This window comes from Hibiscus syriacus, unplaced genomic scaffold (genome assembly GCF_006381635.1).
Source record: "Hibiscus syriacus cultivar Baekdansim isolate YM2019G1 unplaced genomic scaffold, ASM638163v2 tig00111843_pilon, whole genome shotgun sequence".
In the NCBI taxonomy this organism is placed as follows: domain Eukaryota; kingdom Viridiplantae; phylum Streptophyta; class Magnoliopsida; order Malvales; family Malvaceae; genus Hibiscus; species Hibiscus syriacus.
The window spans coordinates 152979-168235 of record NW_024063198.1 but is presented as its reverse complement, the minus strand read 5'-3'; the positions used below and the strand labels follow the sequence as shown (position 1 = coordinate 168235).

The 15257-nt window shown below is 33.3% G+C and overlaps 1 protein-coding gene across 1 annotated transcript; it reads left to right on the top strand.

Moving 5' to 3' along the window:
- The first annotated feature begins 557 nt into the window (after positions 1 to 557).
- On the top strand, positions 558 to 2299 carry LOC120172151 (remorin-like). The gene is made up of 4 exons (XM_039179692.1): positions 558 to 689; positions 757 to 908; positions 1844 to 1925; positions 1993 to 2299. The coding sequence occupies exons 1-4, from the start codon at positions 558 to 560 to the stop codon at positions 2185 to 2187; spliced, it is 561 nt and encodes a 186-aa protein (XP_039035623.1). The 3' UTR covers positions 2188 to 2299.
- Positions 2300 to 15257: the final 12958 nt, after the last annotated feature.

Below are 15257 nucleotides of genomic sequence, written 5' to 3'. Positions count from 1 at the left end.
TATTTAATAATGAATAATATTATTTATATATTTAATATTAATATAATAATCTAATAATATTTTAATAAAGATATTTAAAATATACTAATTAATATTTTTAAAATATAATATAACACTATTACTTTAATAAATAATTAATATAATTTATAATATTTTTATTTCATTAAAATATAACAATATTAATAATTTTATTAATAAAATTATAAAAATAATATTTAATAATAAATAAATTATTTTAATATTTTAAAATAATAATATTAAATTTTATGATAAATAATATTATTTATTGTATTTAATATTTATAATAAATAATTTTTAAAAAACTTATTAACTAGTGAAAAAAAGATTTAAATAAATCTTTTAAATATCATAAAAAGTTTTACAAATATTTTTCAAAAATAATATAATTCATTTTACGGAAAATATTTTTCAGAAATGTAATTAATTTTTCAGAATTCAAATTATAATAATTCATTTTTTATTAATTCAAATTCTAATAATTCAAATTTCAGTAATTCATTTTTCAAAAAATCAATTACAATTAAACAAATGCTCACATGACCGAGGTTGAAGATCCCAAGAAGCTTGAACCCGAACCCCCCTCTGATCCCCCGCCGCCTGCTCCCGATGTCGTCCAAGAAAAGGTCGCTATTCCACCACCACCTCCTACTGAAGAAAAGCCTGTCCCCGTCCACAGCATATCGATCCCTTTCCAGTTCTTCCTTGTTTTTAATAATCTTGAGATTATTGATTTAGCTTTGGCTGTATATGTCAGAGGCAGAGGCAGAGAAGGAAAGCACGGAGGGGTCTGTTGGTCGAGATGCAGTGCTCGCTAGAGTTACGACTGAGAAGCGAGTCTCACTAGTTAAAGCTTGGGAAGAGAGCGAGAAAAGCAAAGCTGAGAACAAGTATCAACATTTGTCTGAATTAGCATTTTCACATTCTGTTCTTTTTATTTTTGATCACTTTAATCTCAAACTTTTATTTTTTAGTTAAAATAATCTCTGTTAAATAAAAATCGTAATATACCAACATTCAACATATATTATTGATACTATATTTTTATGTGTTAAATTATTAATGTATGCCATGTGCCATAATACTTAAGGTACTGATATGGAACATGCAATATCACCTAATATGATGATATGATATGTGTTATGTCTTCTAAGACGATGATGTGACATGTAAGACGATGATGTGATATGTATCATATCACCCAAATAATTACGTGATATATGACATATCAATAATTAAACACATATATAAATGTTACACTATCGACATGCATAGTCAATTAATGATTTTCATCAAACATAAGTTATTTTAATCAAAAATTAAAACGTTAAATACTAAAATGTTCTAAAAAAAAAAACAAGTGCTAAAGTGACCATTCTAGTAAACATGGAAAATTAATTTTGGCATTATACATGAAATAAAAGATATAGATTTATGGGTAAATTACATGTTTAGTATCTAATCTATTACTTTTATTTTATTTTAGTACCCAAACTTTAATTTTTAAAATTATACCTAATATTTAGCTTAAGTTTCAATTTGGTACCTGTCATTAGAAAAATAACAAAAATACTAAAGTAGAAATTTCTTTAATTCTTTTAAATGATAATGTGACATTATCTAACGGCGACACATCAAAATTACCTTTACGTTTTTAATGGTGGGTATGAAAATGAAACCTAAACTAAATGTTAAATATGATTTAGAAAAAAATCAAATGTAGGAACCAAAAGGCAATAAAAGTAATAATTTAGATACTAAATGTTTAATTTATACTAGATTTAATTACTGGATTTGACTCAAGCTTATTGACATGGTTGAGCAGAACTCAAAAGAAACTTTCATCTATAGCTGCATGGGAGAATAGCAAGAAAGCAGCTCTAGAAGTCGAGTTGAGAAAGACTGAGGTATTATCACTTCAGTTCGGTTCGTTTATAAAAGAGAAAGTTAAGATATTTATTGGTGAATATGCAGGAAAAGCTAGAGAAGCAGAAGGCGGAGTATGTGGAGAAGATGAAGAATAAGATAGCTTTTATCCACAAGGAAGCTGAAGAGAAGAAGGCAATGGTTGAAGCCAAGCGTGGGGAAGATGTTCTCAAGGCCGAAGAATTGGCGGCGAAGTACCGAGCCACCGGAACTACTCCCAAGACCATTGTTGGTTGCTTTTGAGCACTCCATTTCCTAGTGAAGATTGCTTTATATTGTGAATCATTTAGCCATTGGTCATTGTTCATTGTGCAGTGCGTGATCTGTATGTATTTGTGTGTGTCTAGGGTACTGTTTGGTGAAGATTTGTTGAATTTGTAAGAAACAAAGTGAAGATGTAATAATGTTGAGCCCTTAAGACGTAGAATGAAGTGGTCAATCTTACAACATTATATATCAAATATACTCATGAATGAAACAAATTAAATTAGGAGAGTCGCTCTTATAATGGAACTTAGCAAAACCTGATCTAAATTTGTCAATCAATATAATTTTATTAGGCTAAGAACTTGCTTACAATTCAAAAAGGTATTTATTAAGAATTGAAGAGGGTATTTATTAGAATTTCAAATCTAGGTTGTTTTTGTTGCTGTTCTCATTTTTGCAATAGAGTCAAACGTGCAGGATGGTGGGAATCAGATCTCACAACCCACTGCTTGACGTTGCCTGAGCCTCCAATGACCGATAATGAACGTTCATTCACGGCTTTGCTTGAGCTTGTTGCGATTCTAGCTCCAAACATTAATGATTTCAAAGACACCTTCCCTTTTCCTTTCAACAATGGGTTAGTTGGATGAGAAAAGATGTTTTCTGTGTTCACCAGAGACGGTAACAACAACAAGGACAAAAGCATCTCGCCTGAAGCAAGTCATATAATTCAAGCCCGAATTTTCAGAAATTTTCAAAAATCATGTTAGCGGCGCCAAAGACATGTAGTAATCATGTTCATCTACTTAGAAAGCCAACACAAAAACCTCTCATTCAATACCACCAGGCTTAGCAGTTTTCTCAGGATGCAACTGTCAGGAGGTAAGCATCTGGTTCACTCTCAACGTTTACGCCAAAGTCATGTAGTAATCATGTTGAACTGGAATCTAGAAAGCTGCTGCGGAATGGTCGATATCACAGGTCCATATCTCTGTTCAACATTTACACTTCTGTTCGTTAAAAGGACCAGAAGAGCAATACAGCTAAGTGACCATGGGAAACTTTCCACAGATTAAACTCATTTCAAATTTCACCTCTACCATACTTACATCAGTTGAAGAATGGATTCAGAGTAGGTTACCGCCTACCTGAACATTATCATACAGCTCAAACAATGGTACTGCAAGAAGTTTCAATTTTTTTGGTACTGCAAAGTACTCTTTCTCGGACAAATTGGACAAGGAAAGCTTCTTGCACTCCTACAATAATATCAATAGTAGAGGTTGAGAAAGGATAACAGAGCTCTTAAATAGCCGCATGTACACCCTACACTACCTTAGGTTTTGTTATGTGGGGAGGACAATATGGATACATTATGGTCTCAAAGTTGGGCCTCCACCAGATGGCCACACACTCGCCGATATTAGATCACAGGAAAGAATGACTTGTCCACTCAACTTAGAAATATATTATTGAAAAATCGGTGCCTGCCAGTCTGGTACAAGAGCATGTGAATTAGCTCCAAGCATGCTAGTCAGCTTCCTTTTCAAACCCTCAATCTCTGAAGCCAAAACACATGTGCAAAAATATTGCAAAGGTCATAGAATCTCCAAAATAGCACAGAAGAAAAGATGTAAGGGGAAAGATAGACAAGATACAAAGAAAATAGCAAAAGTAAGATGATACCATTCTCTCCAGGCTTTAGGCGTCCACCAGGAAGTTTGCAGAATGTGTTCCCAATTTGCAAAAGAAGAATGTGAGGATGATTATGTTGTTGGACCTGCATACGGAGGTAGTATAGGTAATTGAAGGACATGCGTTAAAATGGTCATCTTAGAAGTCATATTATTATTATTGCAAACCACACATCGAAAACAATAATTGACAAGTTATAAATAAAGGAGAAAGCAGCAAAAGAACAATGCAGAAAACTCATAATGCCAAAACCTTTATATATTTATCATAGTCGATCATATTGAAACAAACATATAAAATTCCACAAAAAGGCGGCTCTAGTGTATTATTAGGATGTAAATGTAATTCCCCGTTCCTTGATATTGGATTATCGATTTATACAGGTAAGACATTGTTGAAAATATCTGCTAGGCCGATTATCATGTCATATGTAAACGCATATAGAAGCTAACTACTCTGTCATAAAAAACTAGGAGTGAAAACTATCACCATAAATTTTCAATAAAGAGAATAAAGCATAAGCTTTACAAGGTTCCCTCTTGGTCATTAAGACCTAATGGCAAAGCAGAAGCACGCTTACTTACCAGAACCAACGCTTGTCCTCGTACCCTCTTTCATATAACTGAAATTCGCAATCAAAAGAAGCAATAACAAACTTGAGCTCATCTAAAGTAAAGTTTCAATATGCTAATCTTAAAGTTTAAAGCCTCAATTCGCTTTCTTGCCTTTGCTTAGGGTTTTCGAAAACAAAACGTTCAGCAGCTCAAACTTTCCCAAAAAACAGGGAAAAACCAGTATTTTATTTTAGTTTTTGAAATAAAACTGACCAGTTTACTTCGAGTAAAATCCGAAGAAACACAATTAAATCTCACTTCAAATGGTATATTGTTTTTACCAGCATTTTTCTTTTGGTCTAGATATTCCTCTTAGTTGCAACTTCCCAATATGATCTAAGAAAGGGGAAGAACCTTGGGTTCGAATCTTAGATCACCAACTGAACTATGCAACTAAGCCGGCATTCTCAGGTGGGGTTTATCTAGGGTTTTTTTTTTTTGAAATCCTAGAAAAAACATGTAATCATTCAAGGAATGAAATGAAGAAAGTGATAAAATTACTTGACTTTCATGCGAGCAAGGCGATCCGCGACGGACGTGTCCTTCTCCATCTTGGGCTCTTTGGTATCGAAGGTATAGCTCGACAATGGGTACGTATCTACCACCTGTGAGATTACCATTTATCCCTCTTCTCTGCTCTGAAATCGTAATCTATCGAACCGTCGGAACTGTTTTTTTCCTCCGCGGGAATATCGTTTCTGGTACAAAGAATTCAGAGACAAAGAAGAGGGCAAAAAGAAACAAATTTCTTAATATTATTAAGGGTAAAGTACACAAATGTCCCCCATTATAGAAATTTTGAATCTCTTAAATATTAAAATTATAAAATGATCATATAATTATTAGAAGTTATAAAATAATTTCATAACTATATGATACTATTTTATTAAGTCTCCTAACTATTAAAAGATACAAAATGATCACATGATTATTCATATATTCTAAATTCATCCTTTTATGTTAAAAAGTAGGCGACTGTTTGAGTTGGATGTTAACCTATTGACTAAGATAATTTGATCTCAAAATCGTTTGAGCTATATTTTATATATCGACTATCCATTTACATTATGCTATCAAGTTAGTCTTGAAACATTATATCGTGTAGTATATATCATTAAAATATGATTTTGTCATATCACATTCAACATGTTAATGTACAGCTCAAACGACCGTTAAATTTTTAACGAAAAATGATAAGTTTAGAACATATGAATAGTCGAATAATTATTTTGTAACTTTCAATAGTATGGGACTTAACAAAACAACGCCTATAGTCGAGGGACCATTTGTATACTTTACTCTATTATTATAGGATAACTTACAACACAAGTCACTTAATTATTTGTATAATTACAAATGAGTAATTCAAATTCAAAACATTATAAATGAGTCAATTAATTAATTGTCACAAACAAATTATTGGATTGTTAAAAATGAAACACACAATAGAAGACGTCATTAGGAAACAATTTTAATGATTTCTTATTGGGCAAACATCACATGTAATTCAATTATTAGTAAGATTGTAAACGAGTCAGTTAATTATCAATAAAATTTTAAATAGGTCACTCAATTTCAGAAAGTCATAAAAAAATTTAATTAATAAACAAACTCATTTTGAGTTCTCGAAGACTAGGGGCTCCATTCGATGATCTGAGCGGTAGAGAGGTTACCATTGGTGAGAGGAGAACTTATCCTGAGATGGAGGCCATCTTACGATTAAAAACATAGACCGAGATTAAAAAAATATGAAAATTTGTGGGTGATTTTATAGACTTTAAGAGAGATTGAGATAAATTTTAAGTTGAAATTTGTGATTTATTGGCCACCATATGCTATGATTGAGGACAGTCAACATGGTCCCTATTGCCATACAGGTCCTCTTGCCATGCAATTGTCCCTATTGTCACCATATGTTGTGGTCAAATGAAGCCCTTAGACGTTTGAAGGTGATTTATTCTCATTACTTTCGTATAATGTCGAGAAGGGATTGAGTGATTATATCTTTGACTCCATGACTGTTTGGGTGCGTATATTATTCTTCCTTTGGGGTCGATGGCAAAGGATATGGGGTTGGCTTTAAGAGGCTGCATTGGTAACGTGGTTGTTGTTGATATACGACTAGTGGGAGGTAATCTTGGGGAATTCCTCTAAGTTCATGTGGAGATCAATATTACCAAACCATTACGTCGATGTGTTCTCCTTGGAAATGGAAAGGGTGGAAAGCCGAGAGTTTTTCTACTAAAGTACGAACGTTTACCCAATTTTTGCTACAATTGCGGCGTTATTGGGCACATTATAGTGAGCTGTCCTATGAAGGTGGATGAGAAGGCAACAAAGCTGCCGTATAGGGATTAGTTGAAGGTCAGTACTCAATAACCGAAGGTAAAACCTAGACCTCAACGTTTGATTGAATTTGTTAGAGCATCTAGCTTTGTGACTGTTGGGGATGAGGTGGATCCTTTTGGTGACCCGATCGGTCAGAACTCTAAGGAAATAGTTGATGAGGATGACCATCTTATGGATATTGGTAGTCATACTTCGGAGGTTCCTATCGTGAGCCCAACGAAGGATCGTATTGTTGATCATATTGAAATTGGTGGTGGAGATGAAGCTCCTTCAAAGGAAGCTCAAGCAGGTTCTTCGGCTACTAAAGCAGTTACGGGTAATTATGTTATTACTTCCCTTGAGAAAGTTGTGACAACAACATCAAAGAATAATGATGGTCGCAAAGATGACCCAAGGATTAAAGCATCCAAAAGAATTTTGTAAGATAAATATGAGGCCACTAATCCAGTTACTTTCAAACGTTCTAGATTGTCTTCTACTTCGGATAATGGGGTTGGGACAACTGGAAAAACGAATAAGATATCGGCAAAGGATACTGGACAGTCTCGTCGGACGCAATGAAAACATTATGCTGGAACTATCGTAATCTCTCCAACGCTGCGACAGTTCACTCATTAGGCGTTTTATCACCCATCGTTCTATTTCTATAATATTTCTAAGTGAAACTAGGTTGAGAAAGAATAAAAGTGAGCATATTCGTAATCAGTTAGGGATGCCTGAATGTGTTACAAGAGATTGTGATTCTGAATGTACTGAACTTATGATGCTATGGATTAATAATATAAAAGTTAATCTTTTGTCATACTCGTCCAAACACATTGATGTTACTATTAAGGATAATAATACTTATTACCATTTATGGGTATTCTCGTAACCGATTTCCGGCGATACGACGAGTCTCGACTCATTTTGTGAAAACTCGATTTCGTAAAAGAAATGTTTCGGAGTCGCCATCGACCTTTTGGATTAAGTAGGTTGAATACCTAAAAAATTTCTTTTAAAGAGTTTTTAGGAAAAACGTAATTTTAAAAGATACACCGATCCACGTGTAACCAGAAATTCAATTTTTTAGTATGAAAAAGGGTTTGGGGTCGATTACGTGTGGGGAAGGATAAGACACCCCCACAATGCCCAAAATTGGTACTCATCGATTATATATTGTCTCTAAATAGTAGAAATCTAAGAGTTCGAATACATATTTAAATTACGATTCCATTATTCCGAATTCAACCATACAAAAATTCTAAAGAAAAATATAAAAAATTCTATTATTTCCAATTGAAGAGAAAATACTCCCTAAAATATTTTAGGACGAATATTTCTCTTTCCAACTGAAATAAAAGTAATATAATAATTTTTCCTAAGAATTCAATATTAAAATAATTTTTATTCAACCAAAGAAAGAAATTAAATTCATTAATCCGAATTATATTATTAGAAAAGATAAGTGATATTCAATAATTTAAAAATGCCGAGACTTAATCTCTAATAAAATTAACAAATTGTCTCGATAAGTTTAAAATAGTGAATATTTCTTCTTCCCTTCAAAATTAATTAATTTTCAATGCAATCAATTTTTTAGGTTTCTATAGTGGGAATATTTATTTATTTTAAAATATCGAAAAAGGACATCTAGTTGTCTTAAGACTGTCCCTTCTTAATATTTTAATATATATAAATACTACCCTTAATCTAATTATGTAATCGGTTAAGTTATGCTAATGAGGCTTTTAAACAAAATAAAATATGATACATTGAAGCACTTAGAGAAAAAATATAAACACATGGATTAAAAGAACCATTTTAAATTTATTTTTAACTTTATATTGCTTTATAAATATATACATATTTTCTAAATATTTATATTAAACATAGAACATGATATTTATTCTATAATAAAAATATAAAATAAAATATTTCGATCATGCTATAATATTATATACAAAGTAATATATAATAATAATACAAACAAAATAAATATATAAAACATAAAACATACTTTAATGGTAAAATAAATAATATACATATGAATATACTTACTATATGGTGACAAAAATAAATATATAATAATCTTAGGATATTAAACATTAATAAACAAAAATCATGGCATGAAACAAGAACATAACCAAAACAGAAGCACTATAATCATAATAAAACCATAACTATAGGACTAAAATGGAATATCATAAATATCAGCACCAAATTTCGAACAAAAGAAAACATACAACAGAGGACTAAATTAAAATAATACAAAACCAAGTATCCAATTCGCAAATCATGTAAAATAAGCAGAAACTGGTGACCAAATCACAAAAAATGCTAAACTTAAAGGGACCTAAGGTACGATTAACCCTAACAAATGACTAACACGCTGATCATATTAAACATAAAGGACCAGTAAGGTGATTAATCCTAAAACTAGTGGCCATAATGTAAAACACGCTAAAGGTCCAGGGACCTTAGCGTGGTTTACCCAAAAATGTTAAGATATCAACTCACCCTTTTACCAGATTCATTTTGCCCGTGGATTTCTAAACCCAAACTTTCATTTCCCTTTCCTCTTCTCCCTCAACTCATGGTGGCTACCTATGCTCCGACCACCTCTATCGGTGGTCTGGCTCTAACCCGAACGAAACTAAACTGGAATCCCAGCCCTCACCCATCTATATTCCGTCGAGAAGATCAACAAGGAAGGTAAGCACTCTTCTCTCCTTTTCTCTTTACTGTATTTTTATGGAAACTACATACATGCATAAAAAAATAAAAGGAATGAAGAGGAAATGAACCTTTTCTGCCAGGAAAATGAACTTTCTCTGTTTTTTTGTTTGATTTCTCAAAAAAATATCCCATGTGTTACATTTCAATCGGGTTTCTATAACCCATGGAAAAAGAAAATACATAGGCTTTAAATAAAATCATAGATCTACTGTGGTGATACTGTGTTGATGATGGAGCGCTTTTATTGCTCCGGATATTCTGGGGTTTTGTTGAGCAAGCTTGGACCGGCATGGCAGTGGAGGCTGAAGGCATGATATCCCTAGGTATAGTTAGGTTAGGGTTTTGTTGGGTTTGAATGGGATTATGGAATTTAGGGGTTATGAAAAATGGTGGCTACAAGTATATATGGACTTCCACAAGCTAATTAAAAACATGAAAGTTGGAATCTCATTGATCGATTAAGTTGCTTCTTCACGTTACCTTGGGTAGTTGGTGGAGACTTAAATTAAGTCTTAACTGATTCTGAGAAGTGTGGAGGTAGACAGAAATCTCGTATCCGTCATGAAGAATTTCGTGATGCTCTTGATAGGAACAATCTCATTGATTGTCGTCCATGTATAGGGTGGTTTACATGGATTCGTGGTAATCAGGTTCTCCGGTTATTGCCGAAAGATTAGATCGATTTGTTGCCTAGGAAGAATGACTACAAGCACATAATCAATATAGGGCTAGTTATTAATTTACGGAACACTCTGACCATTGCTACATTACTTTGGAAACGAAATGGCAGCATTCAAGGAACCCAACGGATTCTCGAGGGGATTACTTTAAATATGATACATGTTGGTCAAAGGAGACCGAGTGCATTTCTCGGAATAAAACGACTTGGACTTACATTTGTGGAACCACTTTAGACAAATTAGAGGCTGTAGGATTGTGTCTTAAGAATTGGCAGAATGATCGAGTGTCAAATGTGTAGCTCATTTATGTAAGGTGGCGAATAAGGGATTATCTAAACATCTGAATGCGCTTGAATTGAAGAAGTTGTTGAAGGCCAAGGTTGAATTACAATAACTCATTGATAAAGAGAAGTATTTGGCTCAAAGGTCGAGAGTGTAATGATTGGCTCATGGTGACGGTTATAGACACTCGTTTTCATTCGACTCTTACTACAAATTCATTCTTCTTTTTTTATATATCAATATTATGTTTTCATATTTTTAATGTTTTCATATTTTTAATATTAGTATACGTTGGGGGCATCCTACTACCTTACCTCCCTCTCACCCCATTACATATGGGAATAGGGTCAGCTAATTTTTTAAGTCCATAATTAGCTTATTATCATTTTCAATGAACATTGATTACTTTATTATTCATTCATTATGTAACTAGTTGTATTGATGTTTGACTTCATGGTTGCAACTTCATTAAATATTGTTAAAAAAATGCTTGAGTATTATCATTTTATTGGGTCAAAGGTTTGTATGTTCCTCCTCATACACATCACGTGCACTTACATAACATAGACTCTATACACGAGCTTCTTCCTAATTTAGTAGGGGTGAACGTTATGCTTTTGTGGTGAACTTATTCCCCGTATGAGATATAACAATTAACCTCTAGGATACACACCTTTTACCTATGTGGGAATTTACTTCCTCATATAAGGAAGTGGATCCCCTCGAATTGAACTCGTTTCATTTGAAGCCTATAATGGATAAGGATCGAGGGTTTGTCAACCCAAAGGGGCACCAACATCAAGGAGAATTTGAGTACCCTTTCCCATAGAGCCAAAACTATGCATATAGTGAACCATAGATTGGTTACCTTAGATAGAGCCATGCAGAATCTCTTTCCTTTAATAAGTATTGAAATAAATATATAGTAAAGAGGAACGACTCTGAACCTTTACATTCTTATTTGAATTTTTAGAATAATTTTTTTCTCAATGAAAGTATGTGAACGAGATACCATACGGTTAAGATTAAATTTTTGAAATTAAAGCATGTAGGGTAGAAGGCATGTCTAGGTAGGATTACTATTTAATAAAAGCATGTTGGGTAGATACCATGATGGGGTAAGCTATATTCATCTATGAATAACATTTATATCTTTATCGATTATCTTACATGTGATAATTTCATTTTTGTGTCATTTTTCATCTTTTTACATTACATCATCATGACATAATGTGAATGTATTGATCCACAAGTGACTATCTAATTGAAAATTTTCATAAGGCGATAAAAAGTTTTCGATCAAATAGTCGCATACGCAGATATGCATTGATGTCTATTGAAAGCTTATAGAACGAGGATGAAGGTCGCTTGAAGATAATACATCAAAATTGACTGAGAGAACGACATCAAAGACTTGAAATGTGATATCTTGATTCGAGAAGTGAAGTAGTGGTAGAATCTTACCTATGACTGTTCCACCTTTAATCGTCAATGAATGATGCATGACTCAAGCACCACAGGGGCATAAACTGAGATATGTCATAGGGCACATGAGGAGCATAGTTTTCAAGGATGAAACTCCTAGATAAAGCATATACCATAGTTTTCAAGGATAAAACTCCTAGATAAAGCATATACCCACTTCAAACCCAGCGTCCAAGCAAAACATGTTTTTAAAATAGACAATCTTGTAGTTGTGAAGACTTTTATCTCTAATGAAAATTATTCTATCATATTCATCGTTGGGATCAATATCTTTTACATTTTCATTTGCATCTTTGCATTCTGCATTGTATTTTTTAAGCATCTTTGCATGCATCACTTATGAAAACATTGAATTAATTCGCGGAGGATTTCATAGCAGTGGACCTAATCACGTGATACAATATTAAGAATGGAAGCAAGATTTGAGCAACTGAAGAAATAGCTGCAAGAGAATTTGTAGAAAATGCAAACAGATTAGGAAGCCAAATCGGAGCAATCATAAAAAACCACTATGGATCACATCATGCATAACCATGAAAGCATGGTCTACCAAATCGAGGAAAAATGGTTGGGCTCAATCATACAAAAGACAAGGAGCTGACTTCTTCAATCATGGTGACCCCTGAATGCATGATGGCACAGACTACTCCATAACTAATATTTTCACCCAAGAGGCTTCAAAGCCACCAAGCAAGCTTATCTACCCCTAAGACTCAAGAAGCCATGACAAATCTTTTATGTAGCCCCATTGAATATAGTATGTCCAATTCTGATCAAATGAATAAATGTGGGAATGAGATCCCTGAGAACTTGAGGAGTTAGTACAAAGACTATCTCAAAAGAATGAAATGTCAAAGTCCTAAAATGAAGTAGATGAAAGTGAGTTAGACTTGGTTCCTAACCTGATACTCTCGCCCAAATTCAAAATTCTCAATTTTGAAAAATACAATGGAACTAGTTGCCTTCTGTCAATCTTAAGATGTTTATTCGAAGGATGATTAGGTATATCAACAATGATAAAAATACTAATCCATTATTTTCAAGACAATTTGATCAGATCCGCTTTAAGTGATACAATCAGTTAAACCGCACTCAGATTTGTTCATGCAATGGTTTGGCCTATGCATTTTTGGGTCACTACAAACATGTGACAAATATATCCCTTGATAAAAAAATGTTGCAAAATATGGAGATGAAGCGTAAAGAGAGTTTTCGATATTATGCACAGTGATAGAGGGATGTTTCTTCCCAAGTGCATCCACTAACGACTTAGAGGGAGTTCATCACCATGTTCATCGACAGACTAAAGAATCCATACATTAACCACATGTTAGGAGCAACCAAAAATAAATTCTATGACATTGTCATATGTGGAGAGATGATTGAAAGGGCTATCAAGAATGGTAAATTAAGGAGCACAAGTAATACTGACACCGGGAAAAGAGTTAAAATCAATATGGTGGGATCCAATTCAAATAGTCGTGGGACCAAACCTTATAAGGTAATAAAAAAAGGCTACCATTGATCTAATTCCAATGACCTATAAGGAACTACTTACGACACTTGTTGAGAAGAACCTTGTGACTCCAGCCCAATCTGAGCCAAAAGAGCCTCCATATCATGAGAACTACGGTGTTGATGCTATATCCATCTACCACTTCGAAAACTCTGGGCACACCACTGATAACTGTAGGGCATTAAAGCATAACGTCCATAATTTGGTCAATTCAAAGACATGTACATTCGATGAATAATGGGGCATCCAAATGCGAATTGAGAATAAGTCATTGCATTTACCATGAAGCTTTGTTGCACTTGCATGAAAAAAAATATTATCTTGTCTGAATTTGTTTTTCTTTTTTTCACTCTGTTTACAACTTTGTAAGTCACTAGACAATAGAACATGTTAAATAAAATGCTACTTTCTAAGGTTTTGAGTAATGAAACAAGTTTTAACCTTGAAGTTCTTTAAATATCAGTTAAATTAAATACTCTCTTGAGAATCAAAACTATAGTCTCTTTTGCAAGTGACAAGACTGGACCCTCTTAAAACAATGACCCTTAATCCTACTCCAGAAGATACACCCAAATATCACACCCTTCTCTTATAGGGATCAAGATAGCATTCTTTTCCCACGAAGAGATGATCAAAGTGCTTGACATTCAGGTATGTATATGAACAAACAAAATGGGGAATCTCTTTTGTATGATATTGCAAAGTTGATTGGATTATGCTTCTATTGAGGACGTTCAATGATGATTATAATATTCACAGATGGAATAGTGGAGTGGATGAATTTAATTTAGGTCATTTGCTTGAGAATTGAACTCTAAGGATAAAATTTTCTAACTCTTAGCAACACCCATACTATAACAAGCTGACTCTTAGCGAGACCCAAGCTATAACATGTTCTTCTCGATGAGCTTAAGAAATAGAATCTTATAACTAGGAAATTAATTATAAGGTAAATATAATAAAGCTGAGCTATTCCACTAAAGCAAATGATTATAGAGGTAGCTCAAAAGCCATGGTTTTATGAATAGGTTAATTTCAAACCATGACATTGATTGAATACTTGGCAATCTAGTGTTTTCAAAGTCAAAGACTTCGTGTTGAGATGAACCCTTCAACTACGCCAAAATAAGGTCAAATAAGACCCAAAATTAATTAGATACAAATAACAAAGTACAAGGTTTAAATGAATAGGAGTTTCAGTGAAGATGAACTAAGGGAGTTGAGAAACACATGTTATAGTCAATTTCACAAAAACATTTAGGAATTCAATCTTTAGGTCGATATTTCTACACTACATGTGTTAAAGGAGTCTACGAAGCTTGAACAAATAGAAGATTCCAGATAACCAAAATAGAAACATTCTAAGAGATCTAGCAATTGATTATGCTAGTTGTGTCATTTTGTACGCATCCGATCAAAATGCCAAGCCGAGAAGGAGGGGCATGTCATGATGTTCACATGGATAGAGACAAAGAAGGCAACTCGATGACTGAAACCTTAAAAATTAGGAACCCAATCTAAAACCAACCCATCAATCCTGAAACTTGTCAAAGAATTATAACTTTGAAAAATTAAAAGAGTAGTTGATTCTTTTTATATTCAATGAACTCTTGTTTTACAATGTGTTTCAATTGTGAGCCCATAGTAAGTGGTGCCATTTTTTAAAACCTTCTTCATCGATTTTTTTACCTTTTGAAAAATTAAAAGAGGAAAGAAAACATTTTCAAACAAGATAATCTTTCTATAGATTAGATCTTGAAAATTGGT